Source organism: Tyto alba, unplaced genomic scaffold, assembly GCF_018691265.1.
Source record: "Tyto alba isolate M040663 unplaced genomic scaffold, T.alba_DEE_v4.0 Super-Scaffold_2, whole genome shotgun sequence".
In the NCBI taxonomy this organism is placed as follows: domain Eukaryota; kingdom Metazoa; phylum Chordata; class Aves; order Strigiformes; family Tytonidae; genus Tyto; species Tyto alba.
The window spans coordinates 525,741-546,602 of NW_024881282.1; the positions used below are offsets into that span (position 1 = coordinate 525,741).

At 55.6% G+C, this 20,862-nt stretch overlaps 1 protein-coding gene across 3 annotated transcripts in view; it reads left to right on the plus strand.

Annotated features, from left to right (window-relative positions):
• Positions 1 to 20,862, plus strand: part of DCHS1 (dachsous cadherin-related 1) — an 80,359-nt gene that overhangs the window by 47,823 nt on the left and 11,674 nt on the right. For all 3 annotated transcript variants that reach the window (XM_032994533.2, XM_032994534.2, XM_042793440.1), the window contains exons 3-15: positions 4,155 to 4,343; positions 4,457 to 4,688; positions 5,744 to 5,980; positions 6,356 to 7,375; positions 7,573 to 7,760; positions 12,593 to 12,689; positions 12,849 to 13,006; positions 15,067 to 15,901; positions 16,203 to 16,442; positions 16,918 to 17,043; positions 17,356 to 17,565; positions 18,161 to 19,024; positions 19,516 to 19,629. In XM_032994533.2, coding sequence (XP_032850424.2) covers positions 4,155 to 4,343; positions 4,457 to 4,688; positions 5,744 to 5,980; positions 6,356 to 7,375; positions 7,573 to 7,760; positions 12,593 to 12,689; positions 12,849 to 13,006; positions 15,067 to 15,901; positions 16,203 to 16,442; positions 16,918 to 17,043; positions 17,356 to 17,565; positions 18,161 to 19,024; positions 19,516 to 19,629 — 4,510 coding nt within the window. The remainder of the gene's footprint in view (positions 1 to 4,154; positions 4,344 to 4,456; positions 4,689 to 5,743; positions 5,981 to 6,355; positions 7,376 to 7,572; positions 7,761 to 12,592; positions 12,690 to 12,848; positions 13,007 to 15,066; positions 15,902 to 16,202; positions 16,443 to 16,917; positions 17,044 to 17,355; positions 17,566 to 18,160; positions 19,025 to 19,515; positions 19,630 to 20,862) is intronic.

Genomic DNA, 20,862 nt, shown 5'->3' on the forward strand with positions numbered 1-20,862 from the left:
CCATGCAGCTGGTTTATCCAGGAAGGGACGGGTTGCCTAGTACACCAACCAATACCAATACAGAGATGGTTTCTGAGAACAACTGCCCCTTAGTCTTACAAGGGTAGAATCAGACTTAGGGATAGTGGCAGTGGTTGGAAGTAGGTCTTCAACAGAGAACGTAATGAACCATAGGAACAATTCACCATGGCTTCCTTCTCATTGCTGATCTGGCTGAGTCTGTGAATGGGAACACCTGGTGTCTTGATGTCAGAGCTCCAGGGTCACCACACTCCCTGCCTCGGGGAGCACTCTAGAGTCCCCACGTGGGGAGAGGATGCTGGGCTCTGGCATCACTGCTGTTCAACAACATGGCACGGAACATTTTCACCCAATGTGGGGAGTCTCCCTGCACTTGCTCTTTGTGAACACCTCTGTTCCTGGCACATGGGGTTGCAGCTGCACATACAATAGTCCTGGACAGAAACACAACGTGAACTTTGCCTCTGCACATTGTGCCTGGTGTACCCGTGGTGATCTGCGAGCTTGTGCAGGTGTCCTGTGCAGATGAGGTGACCCCACAGCTTTCTCCACATCTCATACCTGCATGCTGATCCTGCAAGCTCATGCAGGTGTCTTGTTCCCAGCTGCAGCCTTCTCCTTCTCTCCTCTCTCCTCTCACACAACTCCTCCTGGGAACAGCCAGTCTTGGCCCTGCAGGATGTTCGATGAAGTCAGAGGTGAGGGTGCTGTAGGAGCTCCATTCAGGCTTAGAACTCTGACTCCTGCTTCCACGTATTCAAGCAGCAGGCCTTGCACAACCCCAAATGGAGTGTTTCCTGGGCTGTCCCATAGACAGCTTGACTCCATTTCCCTCTTACTTCTCAGACAAACATCAGGAGCCTCATAAGTAAGCTACAGTAAAACCAGCTGTTGATCCAAGATTTGGGGTGGATGCTAATTACAGGGGCTGCCCTGCATTAGCTTCTAACAACGTTCCTAGAAAAATATCCAGACTTGGTTTTAAAATTTCCAGGAGCGTTGAATTCATCACAGGCTTTGACAAGCCCTTTTGGTGGTTAATTATCCTCACAGCTAAAAATGTGCATCGTGTCCCAGACTGTGTGTGCTCTGCAGTCTGCAGCCATGGGATCCCAGCTACACATGCCAGCTAGAGTGAGGTGTCTGCCTTACCTGGTGGCTGATCAAACCCTGTGCTACCTCTCAGGGAAGTCCCCAGGAGGCAGTCACCCCAGCTGCAGTGGGGACCTGCGCTGCCTTCGGGGCTTGCGACAGGCCCTGCTGAGCGTGGGCTGGCCGCAGGCGGGCGGCCAGCCCCATCCCACGGAACGCACGCACAGGACATCAGCGGTCCACAGGCACGGGCTGCCCGCGGGCAGGAGAGCTGGGACTGGGGAGTGCACCAGCCACAGCCCCACTCCCTCTCCACACAGTGGCAGAGGCTCTAAGCAAACTGCCCGGCCACCCCACACTGAGCTAACACAGCCACTCCTTCAGGAGTTTTCTTGTTCTATGGCTTTTTCTCTGGGCACTGGTTTAGCACCACCCCTCCAAGTGACACTAGGACACAGGTCTCCAGTGGTGGCTGCACCAGTGCTGGTGCAGCAGTGGCATGACCTCTCTTGCACCCTGTGTGGGCTCGCACAGGCAGGTTTTGTGTTAGACCATTGGTCCACAGACAGTCCCACAGCAGGGTGGGGAGGTGGACTGCTGGATACGTGTGAATGGGGAACTCTTCTGAGAATGCCTTGCCCTGGCTCTGTGGCTGGGATTGGCTCTGACGCCGGGCTGCTTGCCCCACGAGGCAGTCTTACAGGGAGATGGCTCTGGGTACCAGGGAGCAGACAGGGAGATGGTGCTGTACTGCATAATAGGGAGGGCTTGCCTGTTTCTCCCCTGTTCCCAAAATCTGACCCAGCTCCTCTGGCAGAAAGCTGGATTTCCGCATAGCTTCCCTTGTGGGCATCTTTCTTAGGATGGAGACCGTCGGAGGACGGTTATGGTGGGGAAGTGAGGCTGTTCCGGAAGCACCAGAGCCCTTGGTCCGAGGAGCCTAAGGAAAATATCTTACTCTGCTGCAGAGCTTGTTGCTGAACAGTGTGTTAAAGCAGCTGACACGCATTTTAGAGCGCTTTCGGGGTGATAAGCAGTTCATTTTGAAGAAGTTATTAATCTGCCACACAGAGCTTATTCTGGTCACCGTGGCAGCTTATTGACTTCAGGTGCATTTCCATCTGCAGTGGCAGAGAATGCTACCAGCTAACACCCAGGCATATCACATAACTCAGATGTATCAGTACTGGGCTATTACCCCAGTAATAATATCCAACATGGAGCCAGAAGACAGGTAACCTGAATACAGGTTTCAAGCAATGACAGTGAGGTCAGATTTATACTCTCAGATGAGCAGCTCCACAACGAAGGGAGCTGGGGCAGGAAGGAGAGAGGATGTTGAACTCAGGGAGGCAGGTGGATCCAGTTTCCCAAATTGCTTTTTAGCTGGGCTGCTGTCATGGCACCTGCGGCTCTGAGTGCTCTGCAGCTGGAGCAGGGAAGGGGGATCCTGTTTCACGGCACCTCTTCTGGCAGCTGCTGCAGGGTTGGGGAGCAAATACTCTGTACGGGGAGCATGGTGCCCACTGTAGACGTGCTCTCAGCTTCTCCCCTCAGGCATCGGGGCAGGAGAGCTGGTGAGGGTGTGCTGCAGGTGCTGCCTCTCCTCCCTGGAGGCTGCGGATCACCGGGCAGAACTGACAAGGGTCCATCTCAGGTGCTGCCCCCCGCTCCCAGGGATGCAGAGCACATGGTCTGTGGGGAGGGAGGGTCCCACCTCTACCCGATTTATTTTTAGTTCCCCGGCCCAGCCGTCCTCCGTGCTCTCTCTCGTGGTCCCTCCATCTCTGGCGATCGGGTGAGTGGTTCAGGTTAGGGGGCCCTGCCCAAAGGAAAGAGCTGTTTGCAGCCCCCAACCGGGCCCTTTCCTTGGCGCGTGTGCAACGTTCCTGTGCTGCTCGCTCACGGGAGCCGAGGCCCCAGCGCTGCTGCTGGGAGGAGCTGTGGCTGACGAGGCCTGAACTCCACTTCACCCGGGTCTGGCCCAGCTGCCTCCCTCCTGGCTCCGTCCGCTGGCTTTGTTCTCTGCGTAGAGCTCCCAGCTGGTGGACGAGCCACGGGCAGGGACGCTGGGGGTCAGGGGAAAGGAGCTCTTTTCTGCTGACCTGAGCTCTGCAAGGAGCCCGAGAAGGAGCTGGGGCCTTGCGAGCGGGGAGCGGTTTTCATCGTCCTGCTGTGTTTGTAACTGCTCGGGCAATTCGTGTGCCCTAGGCTCTGGTGGGCCCTGGCTGTCACAGGGCAGTGTCACCCTCGGTCATCGTCTTCAGAGCTGCTGGGCACAGAGCTCTCGGAGCAGGACAGAGCCGTGAAAAGAGGGGGCTGATTTTCTTTCTGTATTGTCTCAAGTGTCCTTGCAGAAAAGAAGGAGCAGAGGGTCAGGGGCGGCTGCTGTGAAAGCGCAGGTTGTCCCTGGCTGGCCAGTCAAGCTGGGTGCAATGGGGATGCTTGGCTGCTAGATCCTTGGCATCCCGCGTGAGGCTTGGCCTTTCTGCACCCCTTTCTCTGTATGGCCCTTTCCTTCGCCAAGGCAAGTCTGCTGACCCGGCTCACGGATGTTGCCCCCGGGGGGTGAAAGAAGGGAGGTATCGCCTGAAACAAGGGCACCTCTGGTGGTGCGGGGACCCAGAGCAGCACCGTAGGTAGAAAGCACGGTGCAGCTCTTGTGAGTCTGCAACACTGTGCTCTCCCACCGCTGTGTCCCCTCGTGGGCACTGGGCCAGCATAGGCTGATCCTGGGGTGCCCCGCAGCTGCCTGCGGTACTGCCCAGGGCTCTGTCTGCAGCCAGTGAGCCTCTGGGAGGCCCTGTCCCCTTGCAGGGAAGGCTGCAGAGGAAGCGGTGGCTTGTCTGGGACAAGAATCGCGGGGTTGAGGCTGCCAATCTGCTTTACTATGCCTGGCTTTAAGGACTGCGCAGTGGTTGTGGTCCATAGAGCAGAGGGCAGCACTGGGTGGTGGAGGTGGCGGTGGCGATGGGCTGGGTCTGGCCAGTGGTCTTCTCTGTGATGCTGGCCCTGCTCATACAGTGCCTTCCCTCGTCCAGGTGACAGCCACAGATGCAGACAGCGGCACATTTGGCTCCCTTTCCTACTCCATTGGTTCTGGCATTGGCAGTGTTGTCCCCACACAGTTCAGCATCGACAAGCACACGGGGCAGCTCTGCACTGTACAGCCTCTGGATCGTGACGAGGGCACGTCTGCCTATGATTTCACCATCACCGCTGTTGACGGGGTGAGTGCTGGAGAGGCCACGGGGATGTGATGCTGCTGACTGAGCACTGTACAGGGGATGCTGTTGTCCTTGCCCCTGTTCTTTGCACCGTCTCTGATCTGTTCCTTCCACAGGGTGGCCTGAACTCCATGGTGTATGTGAAGGTTTTCCTGGAGGACATAAATGACAACCGGCCAGTGTTTTACCCGCTGGAGTATGCTGCCAGCATCAGCACACAGAGCATGCCAGGTACAGCTGTGCTGCGTGTTACTGCCCACGACAAGGATGAGGGGCTGAATGGGAGAGTGACCTACCGCATTGTCCTGGGAAACTCACCCCCTCTCTTCTCCCTCAACAAGGACACAGGTGAGTGAGAGCTCAGGGGACAGCCGGGGTAGGGAGCAGTCAGAGCAATGGGATATGGGCAGGTGTAAAAGCCAGCCTGAGGGTCACTTCTTGGCCATCTCAGCAGTGCGGTATGCCACCAGAATATGTTTGTTCCTCTCCCTGCCACATCTTCCCTGCCTCAGCTTCTTGAGCCTCTGGCAGCCCCTTCCCAGACTCAAGGCTCTGACTTCTTGTTTCTGCTCCCTGCTCTGTTTCTTATTTATCCCATCTTCCTTCTTCCTCAGTCCTCCTCCCCGACTCACTGCACCTTTCCTCCTGCCTGCTGCTTGCTTTGCCCTATCAAGCTGTAACCTGCTTAGTTTCATGTCCCTGCCCAGTTCCCTCCAATCTCCCCGATTTACTCTCCTTCCCTATAACTGTCACACTCAGTCCCACCTTTCTCATCAGCTGCATCTGCTCTGCCTTGCTTTGGCCACCAAAGCCAGAGCAGTTTCTGCTGGGGAGGTGAGTGCATGGGCATGTGGTGCCCGGGGGCTCTCAGCAGGACAGGAAGGGGCCCTGTGCTCAGCACAGACATTGGGGGTCTCTCCACGCGGTCCCCAAGTTCCCAGAATGTGACTGGGATGAGACAGGCCTACCAGCCATCCTGAGCCAGGGCCACCTTCTTTGTAGGGCCTGTCAAGGACGATCCTTCAGTTCTACATCTCCAAAAGCCTCCCAACAGCCCAAATCCCACCTGCTGTGTTATGACCCTCACCCTGCACCCTGCATTGGAAACCTCTTTCCCTCTCCTAAGACCTGCTCTCTGGTTTGTTTGCCCAACCCTTACCAGTGCTTAGCTCAGGGCTGGGCTTAAGGTTGAGAAAGGAGGATTTGGAGGGGGGGCTTTCCCAGGAGGGTTCCTCTTCTTTACTCCAATTCTTCCATGCCGAGCCCCATCATGGTGACACACATTGTTTGCTGCCCCTTAGGTCTTTTTTTTTTTTCAAGCTTATGATTTGGCCTGTTCCCATGGTGCCAGATGACAGACAGGGATGCAGGCATAGTGCCTTCTGAACTGCTTTCTTCTCTAGGTGTCATCTCCCTCTCATGGTCCCTGAGTGGTAAAGCCAACACCCTGGTACAGCTGGTGATCTCTGCACAAGATGGTGGGGGGCTACAGGCACAGCCAAATGCCCGGGTGAACATAAGCATCGTGGAGGGCACGGTCTCACCCCCTGTCTTTGAGCAAGCTCAGTACTTCTTCACAGTGCCTGAGGACATGCTGCAGGGTGCCAGCGTCGGGGCTGTCCAGGCCCAGAACCCTCCAGGTATGAGCTTGTCCCTTTTGTTTGCAGTCACTTTCCTTGTCCCTGCGTCATCTCGGCGGTCCGGTACCACACTTCCTCATAGAGCAACGATGTTCTGTGAGCCTCACGCGTGCACAGAGGCACACACATCTGAACGTGCACCCATGCAATTGTCACTCAACACAGGGCATGCGCTCACACATGTGCTTGCACATGCACTTGTGCACATGCATCTGTGCATGCATACATGCACACGTACACGGTGCTGCTGTACACCTCCTGACAGGGGACTCTGCCACACACAGCACTGTCCAACCCTGCTGCTGTCTGCAGGGGGCTGAGGAGTTGAGCCGGGTACACAAATCATTCTTCCTGATTTCATTTCCTTGTCCACAGGTCATGCTGATGACATCATTTATTCCATCTCCTCGGGGGATCCTCACGGCTACTTTTCCATCGATGCCACCTCTGGGCAGCTCCGCACCAGCCTGCCTCTTGACCATGAGTCCCAGGCAGTCCTCATTCTGGATGTTCAGGCCCGAAGTGGTTCACCTCCTGCCTATAGCAACACACGAGTGAAAATCTCCGTGTCAGATGTGAATGACAACGCGCCAGTGTTCCCGGCCCCCTCCGACTCCATTCTGCTGCCAGAGGCCACAGAGCCTGGGACTACAGTGTACACTTTGCAGGCCGAGGACCGCGACAGCGGTGCCAACGGCCAGGTGAATTTCGAGCTGGTGTCGGGAGGTGATGGCACCTTCAGTGTGGAGCGTTCGTCGGGGGCGGTGCGACTGATTGGGGCCCTGCAATACGAAGCCAACGCGGCCTACAGGCTGGCCATCGTGGCCAGGGACGGCGGCGTTCCCCAGCTCAGCTCCGCGTTCACGTTGCTGGTGCATGTGCAAGCCGAGCACGACAATGGGCCCATCTTTGACACGCTCACCTACCGCGTGGAGGTGCAGGAAGGTGTGCCTGTCTCCACCCGCTTCCTGCAGGTGCGGGCCCTGGCACGCGATGCAGAATCCGTCACCCTTACCTACCACTTGCGTGCAGATGGGGATGCTGCCAGCTTTGGCATCATGCCTGAGAGTGGTTGGCTGTACGTCAAAAGCGCACTGGACCGGGAGACGCGGGACCTGTATGTGCTCACGGTGCTGGCCTCGGCAGGAGGCAGTGGTGGAGGGGGGGAAGCCCGAAAAACAGGCACCAGCACTGTACGGATCAGCATCACTGATGAGAATGACAACAGCCCCCGGCTGAGCGAGGAGCGTTACTTCTTCACTGTTCCTGAGAATCAGGCTCCTGGTAGCAGTGTGGGGAGGGTGATGGCAAGCGACCGGGATGCTGGGCAGAACAGCCGGCTCACCTACCGCCTCCTCCAGCATGATTCCAACTTCCTTATCCACACACAGACAGGTGAGAGACTTCCTGGCTTCCTAGGCTGGGGAGAAAGCCCAGGGCAGGTCAAAAGTGATGCGGGCCAGGCCAGTGCCACAACGGAATATTCATCTTCTTACCCCTCTGGTGTTGGGCTCCCCAGCAACGTGCCTGAGCACAGGCTCTTCTCTAATGTGGTTTTTGGGCTGAGCTGTGTCCCTACTTCTTCCTCACAGGGGAGCTCAGCACCAAGCATAGCCTGGACCGGGAGCAGCAGTCCAGCTATCAGCTCTTGGTGATCGTGCAGGATGGGGGAGCACCACCCCGCAGTGCCACAGGAACCATCTATGTCACTGTGCTGGATGAGAATGACAACGCTCCTGCTTTCCTTCACGTGGCCAGTGGTCAGGAGCTGCCCGTGCAGGTAGGGGCAGCAGGCTGGAGCCCTGGTGAGGTGGAGGTGCGATAGCCTCTGGGTTTGGGGCCAGGTGGTTCTGCAGGGGGGAAAAGGAGTGAGCAGGAGCACCCCAGAGAGTTTCAGGGTGGGAGATGAGCAGGCACAAGTTGTATCCATGCAGCAGCCAGGGCAGTTCGGTAAATCTGATTGAGATGTGGTAAAATGGGCATGTCCTTGGGAAATACAGACATCCCCGTGCACAGAGCAGGTGAGGACTACAGAGGGCTCTGAGACCAATAGGACTGACTAGCAGGCAGAAGCTCTTGGCTCACACATGCCTACAAGGAGTGAAGGCAAAAGGGAGCCCTGAACCTGACCCAGCAGAGCCAGGAGTAAAACACTGGTGAGCAGGGAGGCACATGGTGCTGTTAACTTCTAGATCTCAGGACTTTTGGTATAGCCACTTGGCTTTCTGGGAGGTCGAGAAAGCACCGCTCAGCTGGACTTTGCACTCACAAGGGTTTTCTGAGAATTTTCTGTGGGTCCCAGCCCAGCTTTCCCTCTCAGCACTGTGTGGTGGCAGCGGTCATCCAGGCACTGAGCGTGCCGCAGACCGAGTTATGCCTGTGCTGCTCAGCAGAAGTGGGTGAGGACCAACTCTCCAATCCCATCCCCAGCTGGCTGCATCTGCTCCGATGTGGCACGTGTGGCACGGGCTCGTTGGAGCCAGCCAAGTGGCACTGGCAGCAATGGAGCAGGATGGGCAGTCAAGGCCATCCTCACCTCCTCTGCACAGAGTGGGGAGAACCTGTGAGTGAAAGGATGTGCTTGCCCTGCATGTTGCTGCACTTCAGGCAGTGTGCTCAAAGCCACTTGCGCTGTGCTGGGTTTAAAACATCACGGTGATGGCAACCGTTTTCTGTTGCTGGTCCTGCCTGAGCTGCACACCAGAGGCAGGTCAAAGCAAGCAGAATAGTATGGCAGGTCACTGCCACATCTGGGTGGCCATCAGCACAGGACCCTGGGGACACTCTGCAACTCCAGTCATGCCTTCCCTGTTCATTACTTTTTCCCTTCCTGTTCTAGGTCACAGCCATCCCTTGCCCAGCCTTCTTCTTGCATGTCCAGCTGGCACTCTCTGCTTGCAAAACTGTCTGGCAAGTCTTGGCCTGGATGAAGGCATCTCTCAGGGCCTGGTGGAGGCAAAGGAAGGCAAAGTTAGTCTTGTCCTCTCTCTGAGCAAGGCTCTGGCCTTTGAGTCACTGCTGCAGGCCAGGGACCAGCCAGCCGTGGCATTGCTGAGACTGCAGCTGAACAGGCTCTGCAAAATGGCATTGCTCACGCTCTGTGCCTGCAGTCTGCTGAGTTTCCTGACTCCTGTGCAGGGACACGCACAACACGCTCGTACAGCAGAGTTTGATCCCAGTGTTTGGGGGGCATGAAATGCTGGGAGTGTCCCGCTAGAGCTCGGGAGGTCTCTTCTCATACAAAGGTACCACAAAAGCGTACGCAGCCATCAGGAGACACAGCAAGGCTGGGACAGACTTAGAGTCCTGGAGGGCAGGTAAATGCTATGACAAGTTTTGAACGAAACAAATATTTGGGCACTTTGGTTTGAAGCTCTCCTGTTAGAAACACCGGTAGAGAAGAGTGAAGCACAGGAAGAGGCCAGCTAATCATAATTTAGGTGTAGAAAAAAAGGCTTGGAGAGAAAAGTAAAAGCTGAATGATAAATGCAAAGCTCACTGATTTATTGCAGGCTCACTCAGTGAAGTATTCGTATCGATGTTCGTTAGGCAAAGCAGAAGGAGGTTTCTGTATCAGCACCTTGCTTTAAGCATCAGCTAGAAGGGGTATCTCCCACTGCAGAGTTGCCAGGTGAGCTTGTCGAGCACATTGGTAACACGCTGACAGGACCAGGTCGTGTTCACCCAGGAACTGCACCTCCCAGGGAATGATCACTAGGAAAGGGGAGGAAGAAGTGGTCTGTTTTCACAGAGGGGGGATGTCACTGGTGGGTGCCTAGGACTGGTGCTGGTATCCTTGCATATTTTCATAATATTTTCATATATCCTCCAGAAAAGGTGATTGTTTATGTTACTGGTCTATTCATAGCGATAAAGGTGAGTGCTCCCTGTTCTATCAGGAAAAAAGACGGGAGAGGAAATTCACTGTTTCTAACTGGAAAGTGACACATGGCAAAAAGCAACATGAATTTCACTTACACAGCGGTGGGCTCTGAACTGGCTACTTAAGTTTAGGGAGGAGACTGGGACATCGCCGTGAATGCTTTGTGAAAATGTCAGCTCAGAGCTCAGCTGCAGTCAAAAAGGCAAATCAAATGCTGAGTTTTATTAGAAAAGGAGCAGAGAATGAAAGAAAACATCATTACCATACATCTCAAATTCTGCACACACTCTCTGCCCAGCCTCCATTAGACTAAATAAGCAGTAGTGCTAGAAAAGGTTCAGAAAAGGATATTAATGTGATCTCCAGTAGATAATGGTTTCCATGCAGAAAGAAAATACTTGAACATTCTTTGGCATGGAAGAAACTGCAGGAATATAACGGAGGTGTGCTGTAGTGGCACAGAGAAGGTCATGGGGAAATTAGAAGTTGCTTTTTTCACAGTACAGGACCTAGGCAACTTCATAAGAAATGACCAGGCAGCAGGTTTAAAATAAACAAAGGCAGTACTTTTTCATGCAGAAAGAACATAATTAAATTGTAAAATCCTTGCCAAAAGTTGCATGGGTTCAAAATTAGATGAATTCATGGAAAGAAAAAAATCCATCAAAGGCCGTTGAACAAAAATACGATCTGTGGCTCAGGAAGTGACTTAGCCACAGACTGCTGGAAGCTGGGAAGGTTTCACAGGAGGATTATTCCATACGTACCCTATTTCTTGCATCTTCTCTATATATCCACTGCCAGCCACTGTCAGAGCTACGCCAGTGGTTGAGATGGCTCTCTGATCTTTGGACCAAGCTCGTACTTGCACAACCTTCTTGGAGGGTGGACATCTGACCTGGACAAGCCTGCCTGGTAGCAATTTTGTGAAGGCTGAGGTTTTTGCAGAAGCAAGATCCCTTCTATTGCTGTTAATTCCTCCGTTCGTGCATCTGAAATAGCATTTGTACGTGGAGCCTGAACGCTGCTCATTTAACTCCTCTGCTGAGTCACTGCTTGCCTCAGATGGCGTCTGATTCCTTGTGGAAGAGGAGCAAGACCATGCACGTGAAGCAGGAGCCCCTTGTATCCTGGTTGAGGGTGATTAGGGACAGCTTGGGGGGACAGGTCCTACACCAGCCTGTTACAGAGGAGGGGGTGGAAGGGGCCTCCTAAGAATGGCCCCACTCAGAGGTGTCCACGCAGACACTCCTTTTCATAAACAGCCAAGCTATATTTAGAAGGTCTTCTGCCTCCATCACTGCTGTGAAATGCTGTTCCAGATTCCTTGATCTGGTAGTTAGAAACCATCTCTTAATTTCCAGCCTAAACTAATTTCTGACCACTTTATACTCATTTGTTCTTGTGCCAATATTGTGTTTTTGCTTAAATAGCTCTTCTCTCTCCTTGGAATTTCCCTCTCCCTAGTGTTTACAGAGTGCAGTCAGATCACTCCTTGGCCTGGCTAAACAAGTCCAGCTCCTCTGGTCTCCCCTCCCCAAGCACCACCAGCATGGTGCCAGCAGCTTGTGCAACAGCATTAACACTTGCCTCCTCTCAGGAGCTTGCAGCCTCTTTCCTTGGATTTTTGCTCAGATTCCCCTTGCCTTTTTCATAAATGCATTAAAGTGGTGCCACACAGAGATCACCGAGCACAGCTGGATCTGTGAGGATGATATGTGCTGTGGGATGTGCTGGTAGGATATGAATTTGAGGTCATAACCTCGGGATATGAATTTGATGGCTTCTGGTGTGGAAGGGACTGCAGAGTCCGTGCCAAGTGCTCTGCCAGTGAGGTGTGGGTAGGTGCAGGAAGCCCGTGCTGGAGGAGAAACGGGTCTCCCAGCAGGCATGGGTTGTTTGCTGCAGGTGCTCCCAAAACCAGACAGGTGGTGAGGGGCAGTAATGGGGATGCATCCATTTCCATAACCATCCCGGAAGGGTGCTTGCATGCAGTGCTGCTACATGTGGTCTCTCTCAGTAAGCTGGTAATTCGCCTCAGAATGTGGGGTTAGTTGAGCACGTGTGTAATTCATTTCTTGATGGCACGGTGATGCACTGGCATAAAACGGTGGTCTTAAATGCCTAGAGACGCGCAGTCAGCATTGCTAATTAGGAACAAACGAGAGGGGAAAAGTCTTAAGAGTCCAGGGGTCTGAGCCCAGAAAGAACTACCAGTTGCATTTCCAGAGATCACAAGCCTCCCTGGGCTGGCTGGTGAGAACTGAGGCAGTCACCTTCCACTGCCAGAGTGACTGGCCTCTGAGCCTGTCGGTGCCCACACCTTTGCTTTTGCAGCTGAAGGGGTCTGTTGGGGGCAGAGGGAACCAGGACTGTCACGGAACCCTGAATTTTCCTAGCTGTAGAGGCTTTGGATGTAATGCGGGTGAAATAGCGTCCTCCCATCACCCTGCATTTCATTGCTGCAGCCTGGTCCGACGCTGCTAAGCTGGTTGTTAAACAGGGCAGAACGGGAGGAGGGCTGACAAGGCAGAAACTCCCTTTGCCAGCTTTGCTGCAAACTTCTCCACGCTGTCCAGCCTCAGGCACAGCCTGCGGGTCTTGCCAGGAGAGTCTGTGCCTTGTGCGAGGTGTAGGAAAGCGGAGATCCTGGCCATGCTCAGGGTTTTTGTGGGCGTAGTCTGAAGGGTGCCCTGTGCCACTCAGCTGCTCCCTGGGCTGTGCTGCAGGTGCTGGAAGAGAAGCCATCAGGACTTCTAGTCGCCTCCCTGCAGGCCAAGGACCCTGACGAGGGTGAGAATGGGACCATCATCTACGCACTGATAGGTATGAGCTGCAGAACTGGCTAACTGATGCTGCTCTCTGCCTGGCAGCCATCACCCTTGTGGGCAGATGGGTGCCCACCGCGCTCCCTCCTCCACCCCGACCTGCCCCCTGCCCTCCCTCCTCTGCCTCTCCCTGCAGCATCTCACCTTCTTTCTGCAGGAGCGTGGGCAGAGCGTTTCACACTGCACGTGGCGACTGGAGAGTTGCGGACTGCCACAGTTCTACGCCGGTCTGATCGTGCTGAGTACACCTTCACTGTGACAGCCACTGACCGGGGCACGGTGCCTCGCAGTACATCAGCCATCATTCGCATTCAGGTACCCAGTGCCCCAGCTCCTCTTGCCCCTGTACCATCTACCCCCCACTTGCCTCTTGGAGGACACTATCCAGCTACCCAGCAGCCTTCCTCCCCACCTTCTCACCCTCCACCACTTTCATCCCATGGCACCCTGTGCCCTTGCTCAACTGTAGATCCAGCCCTGAAATCTGTGTGGAGAACCTGGGATGGGAAGGGATGGGTCTACCTGCCACTGTGCTTGTTCTCATTTGTAAATTGGTCAACAGCATTAACAGTAAGCAGTTCTGTCTTTTCCAGACTTGGGCAGCCAACCCTGTCCTAGATACGCCGTTGCAGAGAAAACCTTAGAGGTCCCCCGCACAGAGACATTAATTCTTTCCAACATCTACTGAAAACAGTGTTCCTGACATGCAGGGTGTTCTTCATGTCTGTATAACTTAGGCATTCACTGTCTGGTGTATTAGCCCAGACAGCCAAGTCCCTTCTCTGTTGTTAGCTTTCCTTTTACAGCAGAGACTCCAGTTTTCCCTGGTCAAGGCACTTTCGCAGTACACCATTTCACATCTTCCTTTTCCTTTTCTTGCAGTTCCCAGTGCTATTTGATTCTCCTTGTTTGACGTTCTACTGCTTCCCTGTGCTGGCAGTGCCCTCTAACATCCTCAGCAAGTTCATAACATACTCAGCCTTCTTTTGCCCTTGCCCATATCAAAAGTAAATGTCAGTGCCCAGAGCCATCTTGGCAAAGACCTGTTAATCACCCTCCTTGAGCCAGCCCGATCTTTTAGTCCTGTCTGTCACACAGCCATACTCATACTGTGCCTTTCCCCAGTTGAGTAAGTGAGCTCCCGTGTGTTACTGCATCAGAGCCCAGCTAAACCCCAGACAAGTTAGATACACGGCAGTTCCTTTGTCCTTGAGTAGAGAAGCGCTGTGTTAGCCTGGCACATCTGCCTTTAGGCATTTCACAATGTTTTATACCTTTTTGTGCCGTGTCTGTAACTGTTCTTGTCATTAAAGTTGTTGTACAACCCTCAAAGTGTTGAGGCCAGGCTGGCAGGCTGGTTGTCCCTGAAGTGCCTGTTTGGATCCCTGTAATGTAGCTATCTGCTTGACAGTCGCTAGTTTCTATACCCCTTGGGATTGACAGTTTTTCTGGATTCTCTTTTTCTCCAGCTCCTTGACACGAGTGCACTGAGTTCTTCAACATGTTTACCCCTCAGATAACACTATGACTTTTCCTGCATCTTCTCTCCCATCCTCAAGGGCACCTCATCCCCAAATTAACTTCAGTATCTTTAATAAAAGTAGCGATAACATTTATTTATCTTTGGGTCATACTGGGTTGTCTTTGTTCTCTGTACCTCTCAGCTGGATGATTGCGAGCTCTCTTCTTGCTCGCTCTTGCTTTTGTTTTGCAGAATTGCTTCTGCTGGTGTCTGTTGCCTTTGCAGTATCTAACACAATCATAGAATCGCAGACTCACAGAATGGTTGAGGTGGGAAGGCACCTCTGGAGGTTATCTTGTCCAACCACCCTGCTCAAGCAGGGCCACCCAGAGTCAATTGCCCAGGACCATGTCCAGGTGGCTTTTTGATACCTCCAAGCTTGGAGACTCCACCGCCTCCCTGGGCAACCTGTACCAGTGCTTGGTCGCCCTCCCAGTGAAAAGTGTTTCCTGGTGTTCAGAGGGAACCTCCTGTGTTTCAGCTTGTGCCCATGGCCTCTGGTCACTGAGGACCACTGGGAAGAGCCTGGCTCCATCTTCTTTGCACCCTCCCTTCAGGTATTGATAGACTTTGATAAGATCCCCCCTGAGCCTTCTCTGCCCGGTCAGCAGCTCCGTCTGTCCTTACCCACCCTAGATCCCCCCCAGGTGAAGCTTGGTTTTTTCGCCCCGTCAAACCCATGTTTATTCTCAGTATGTTTTTCGGGTTGCTATTCACTTGTTGGGCCACAAGAGCTGAGACCTTGCCTCCCGACGCCTGCTCTCTGCAGGCCCCACGTCCCCCTCTCCACTGTCTCCCGACAGGACCTCCTGGCACCCTGGTGTGTGCCTCTCACTGCTGCCTCTCCTCACAGGTACTGCCATCCTCCCGGGTGCTGCCGCGGCCTGATGCCACTGTGCTGACCCTGCACCCTCTCGAGGGGGTCAAGCCGGGGTCTGTGATCGGCTCGGTGGCACCCCCAGATGCCCCTGCGCGAGGACAGCTGACCTACACCGTGGTAGGAGGTGGTGGGGATGGCACCTTTGTGGTTGACAGCGTGACAGGGGAGATTTACGCTGCCCGGGAATTGGACTATGAAGTCGGGGCACGGCACGTGCTTCAGGTGAGCGCGGAGGACACGCAGCATGGCTACCCCTCCAGCCGACTAGTGCTGGTACAGATCCACGTGCAGGACTGCAACGATCAGACGCCCACCTTCCCTGAAGACCCCATCACCATCGTGGTGCCCGAGAATGCCCAGGCTGGCTCGTCTGTCTTCACTTTCCAGGCGCTGGACGGGGACGGTGTGGGTCCCAATAGCCAGGTGCGCTACGCCCTGCTGCACCAGGAGCCCCCCGGGTCTCCCTTCCAGCTTGACAGCCGCACGGGGCTGCTGACCCTTCGCCAGGGCCTTGACAGGGAGGCAGCTGCCTCCTTTCTCTTGGTGGTGGAGGCCACGGACCAAGCCCGCAACATCAGCCAGCGCCGCTCAGCAGCCGTCACAGCCCGTGTGTTTGTGACCGATGAGAACGACAACGCGCCCGTGTTCCTCTCGCCGGCTGCTGTCAGCGTCATGGAGGACCAGCCGACGGGATTCGTGGCGCTGCACGTGGTGGCCCAGGACAACGATTTGGGAGAGAACGGGCGTGTGAGCTACTCGCTGCGAGCAGGCAACGGCGATGGTCGCTTCCACCTTAACCCCAGCACTGGTGAGAGCCCGGGAGGATGCAGGGTGGGTGGCAGGGACACCGGGAACGCGAGTGCTGAGGGAGGGTGCCGGGATACAGCGTGGCGCACGGAAGGAGGGCGTGGGGCAGGGGAACCCGAAGGAGGGAGACTTGTGGGGTGCGGAGGGCCCCGAGCATAGCACCTGGTTGGCATGATACTGCTGTCTGTCTTAAGACCTGGCTGTCCCTGGCTCACCCCAGTGCCTGCAGCCTTGCAATAGCTCTGTCCTAGTTGGCCCTAGTGCCATGAGGTCCCAGCTTGTCCCTCTCCCTGCGTCTGCAGGTGCACTCTCCATCGTGCGGGCCCTGAACCGGGAGGAGGTGGTGCAGCACAACCTGACTGTGGTGGCCATGGATCACGGTTTTCCACGCCGCTCCGCCACACAGCTGCTGTCCGTGCTGGTGCTGGATGTCAACGACGAGGCCCCCACTTTTGAGAAACCTGAGTATGAAGCACACGTCATGGAGAACTTGCCGGCTGGCAGCCCTGTGCTACGAGTGCTGGCCACAGACCGGGACCTGGGTGAGGATGCAGGGCGAGTGTGTGCTGCCCACTTTGGTCAGGGGCCCTTTTGGAGGTGCAGAGCCCAGGACTGGGTGCACTCTGCTCCCTTCCACCTAGCTGGGAGAGCCCGGCTGACCATGGAGGGAAGGATCACTACCTGGCCTGCAGATGAGAGATGGGCTGAAATCATGGGAGAAGCTGAGAATAAGAACAAGGACTGTGATTCCCTCTGCTCCCCAAGACAATGGCCTTTGTTCCTTGGAGGTTCCTTGGCCCATCTTCCTTTCCCCAAGCTGGGCTGGGCTGGGACGTCCCTCCACCACACATCTCTGCCCCAGCTTTACTTGCCAGGGAATGAGATCATCCTCTCCCAACAACCTATGTGACCCCTGGGTGGAAAGTCTGGGAGGAGGGAGGTGTAGGACTGTGAGCCAAATGAGAGGCTTCTGGGGGTTGCTGCTGGGCTGCCCTCAGACCACGTTCCTCCCTGCAGGTGCCAATGGGGAGGTATCCTATGGGGGTCTCTCTGGGGGGCCCTTCTCCATCCACCCACAGACGGGGCTTATTGTCACCACACATGCCCTGGACCGCGAGGAGCAGGAGCAACACGTGCTGATGGGTAGGGCTGTGCTGGTGCCTGAGAGGGGTGCGGCAGGCTTGGGGGGTAGGGGGCACAGGGGACGCAGACGGGTGCTCCCCACTGCTGGGGTAGGGCAGCGTTGCAGGGAGGGCAGGCCATGGGACGTGATGGGGGGGGGGGGGGGGTGGTTTGTGGAGCTTGGAGGGTCATTGAGTGGTTTACACATGCAGGAATGCCGGTGATGCCATGCCTGGCTGCCCCTGTGGTTGTCTGGGGATTTGCATATGACAGCCTTGACGGTAGCTCCCAGTCAGCAGGGTAGCCTGCAGTGCTCTTGCTGTGTTCCTGCAGTCTATGCACGGGATGGTGGCCTGCCCCCCAACCTCTCCAAGGCAACTGTACGGATAACAGTAGGGGATGAGAATGACCACGCACCACACCTAGAGAGTGAGTCCTGCTCTGTGGAGGTCCCTGAGAACCAAAGCCGCGTGGCACTCTACACCCTGCGGGCCACGGATCCTGATGGAGGCGAGAACGGGCGCTTGGAATACCACGTGGCAGGTGAGGCACACAGGGAGCTCTGTAGCTTTTTTCTCGGCAGTAGGTAAGGGCTGTTCACCCGGGGCTGCCCGTGGTGGCTCTGGGAAGCATCACCTGAGGCAGTTCCTGTTTCACTTCAGTGCTCTCCTGCTCCGAACCACACGTAGCTGCTGCCACCTCTCAGCCCCCTAGTTTATCTGCCCCCAGTAAAGAGCACCCCAAGATCTTGACAGGCTGCACTTCCTCATTCCCCAGGCTCTTGTCTGGTTCCCCAGTCTTGGTCTAGTTCCATACCTCTCTTGGCTGCTCTGACCTGTTGAATTTACAGGTTTCTAAGTGAGCTCTCTTTGCTGTTGTGCCATGCACTATCTGGGGGCTCCCTGTGGCAGCAGCACTGGCCTGTAAGCTGTTGGAGCCAGTTCTTACACCCACACACAGAGCTGGACCAAGGAGGTTCAATCCCACCGGGGCCTTACAGAGAACAGCTCGCTCTACCCTCCCTGCCAGGCCACACTGGGATGGCCTTCATGCTGTCCTCTCTGAGCAGCACAGGGCAAGTCCTTCCTTGTACCAGTTACAGTCATGGTGTCTTGTTATGCCCTCTCTTCTTTTCCAGATGGAGACCCTGGGCAGGATTTCAGCCTAGACCCAGTCTCCGGTGTCCTCTCCACTGCACGTGCCCTTGACCGGGAGCAAGTTGCTTCCTACAGCCTCACAGTGGTGGTGCAAGACCATGGCACCCCGCCACGCAGTGCCACCATGTCAGTGAACGTGCGGGTATTGGACCTAAATGACAACGCACCTGGATTTGCTCAGGCCACCTACGTGGTGGAGGTGCCAGAGGACTTGCCTGTTGGTGCCGTGGTGCTGCAGCTGGTAGCTGAAGACCCTGACGAAGGCACCAATGGGCAGGTCTCTTACTACCTGGGCAATGAGTCACTTGGCATGTTCCAGGTCGAGCCGCAGAGTGGGCGCATCAGAAGCGCCCAGGCACTGGACCGGGAGCGCCACCCCAGTTACAGCTTCCTGGCCAAGGCTGTGGACTCAGCACCATGGGAGCCCAAGAGCGCAGCTGTGCGTGTCACGGTCACCGTGCGAGATGTCAATGACCATGCCCCTGCCTTCCTGCACAGCCCGCTCACTGTCAACCTGTCCCGCCACACACCCCTCAAGCAGGTTGTGGCCACCATGAGGGCGGAGGACAGGGATGCAGGTGCCAACGCCTCCATCCTCTATCGCCTCGCCAGCCCCAACTCCGCCTTCGCCATCAACTCCTACACGGGGGATATCCAACTGCTGCAGCCCCTGGGCTCGCTCAGCCAGCGCCAGCGGACGCTCTTCATCCTGGCCACAGACCTGGGGCAACCAGCACTCTCTTCTACTGGGGTGGTGGTGATCCATTTGCAGGAAGAGCCCTACCGGGGGCTGCGCTTTCCCCGGAGCACCAGTGATGTGGCCCTGCCAGAAAACGCCGCCCCAGGTATCCAGCTGGGCAGAGGGACCAGCAAGCGCTGGGAGGATGAAATGGGACAGGACGGGAGGGAAAGCGGGTGCTGGGCTGGAGAAGCTGTGGGGAAACTCAAACCAGGGAGCACTGCAGGGTCTTGGGAAGCCCCGTTATGCGTTGGGTGGACCCAAGGGACTGCAGGGCCTGACTGGCGCCCAGGCTGCTCTGGGTGGTAATCCCTGTGGGTTTGCCTCAGGGTGTTCGGATCACTGTAGGCAGTCACAGGAGCCCAGCTGCTCCGGGAAGGTCTCCAGGGGTCACAGTGAGACCATAGAAGGGCCATGGGCAGGCCCCACAAATCCTGGCTCCCAGCCCAAAGGGTACCACTAGATCTCGCTTCCTCTGGCCGCAGTGTCCCCAGGCAGAGCTGTGTTCCTGTGGCACAGCACGTGCTGCACCCTGACCCTCTCTGCCGCCTGCCCTGAGACTCTGCTGCCCCTTCACTCTGTTTCACTCTCTTCCAGGCACTGCTGTGGCAAACATCCAAGCTACACATACGGGGGGCTCTTCTGGGCGCATCACATACAGCATTGTCAGCGGCAACGAGAGGAATGCTTTCCTTATCCAGCCCAGTTCAGGTATAGCACCAAGACCACCCAGGGAAGCAGCAAGTGGGAGGCAATCTGCGCTCTGCCAATGCCTGCTCAGCTATCACAAGGCTCAGAGCCTCCCTAAAGGCACAGGAAAGCAGTCCACACCTCTATATCAGTAAATTAAGTAGTGTTAGTGTTTGGATGTGGACACTAATTCGTCATTGCCCAGAGATTGGCAGCACAGCTCCCGGCACACTTGTGGTTCTTCCTAACTGGGCTTTTTCCCCAAAAAACTGCTAGGTGCAGTTCAGGAGCTAGCAGAGGCCAAGACCATCGCTAAGATGCAATCTGGGTGCAGCCCCCTGCCTTAGGTGGCAAGTTCAGCCAGATGACACATCCTATCTATATTGGGGCCTCGGAGCAAGGCACCTGGGTTGCCACGCTTTATTCTCTGGTGTGCAAGCAGCTGCTGTGACTGCAGCACTGCTTTGGATTAATGGCTGATCTCTGTGCAGTCCCAAAGGTGGCAATAAATGGGGAAACCACTCACGGTCCGGTGGGCATTCTAAGGGAGCCCTCCCTCAGCACCAGGCTGTTCCCTGACCAGTCAGCAGGTGCTGAACATGTCAGTGGTGCTTGTGGGTGGTTGATAACCCAGGTTGCAGGGTGCTGCCTGGCACTGTTCGCCCCACATGCTTCAAAGGGCAGCCTTTGAAGGGCCACAGACACATCCCTCGACATCAGGAAAAACCTGGCTGAGGGTGGGGTGAGGGTTGCCTTGCTTTGAGGTTGGTGCTTGCCCTGTAGTTTGGAAGAGACTGGGATATCACAACCCGCAGTATCAGTGCAGGCTGGGGGGATGAAAGGATTGAGAGCAGCACTGTGGAGAAGAACTTGGGGGTGCTGGTGTGTGAAAAGCTGGACACGAGCCAGCAATGTGCACTCGCAGCCCAGAAAGCCAACTGTATCCTGGGGCTGCATCAAAAGTGTGGCCAGGAGGTGATTCTCCCCCTCTGTTCTGCTCTGGAGACACCCCACCAGGAGCACTTGGACTCTGGGGTCCTCAGCACAGGAAAGGCAACGGACCTGTTGGAGCATGGGCAGAGGAGGTCACAAAAGTGATCAGAGGGATGGAACACCTCCCTCATGAGGAGGGGCTGAGAGAGTTGGGGTTGTTCAGCCTGGAGAAGAGGAGGCTCCAGGGAGACCTGACTGCAGCCTTTCAGTACTTATAAAAGAGGTGGGGACAAACTTTTTAGCAGGGCCTGTAGTGACAGG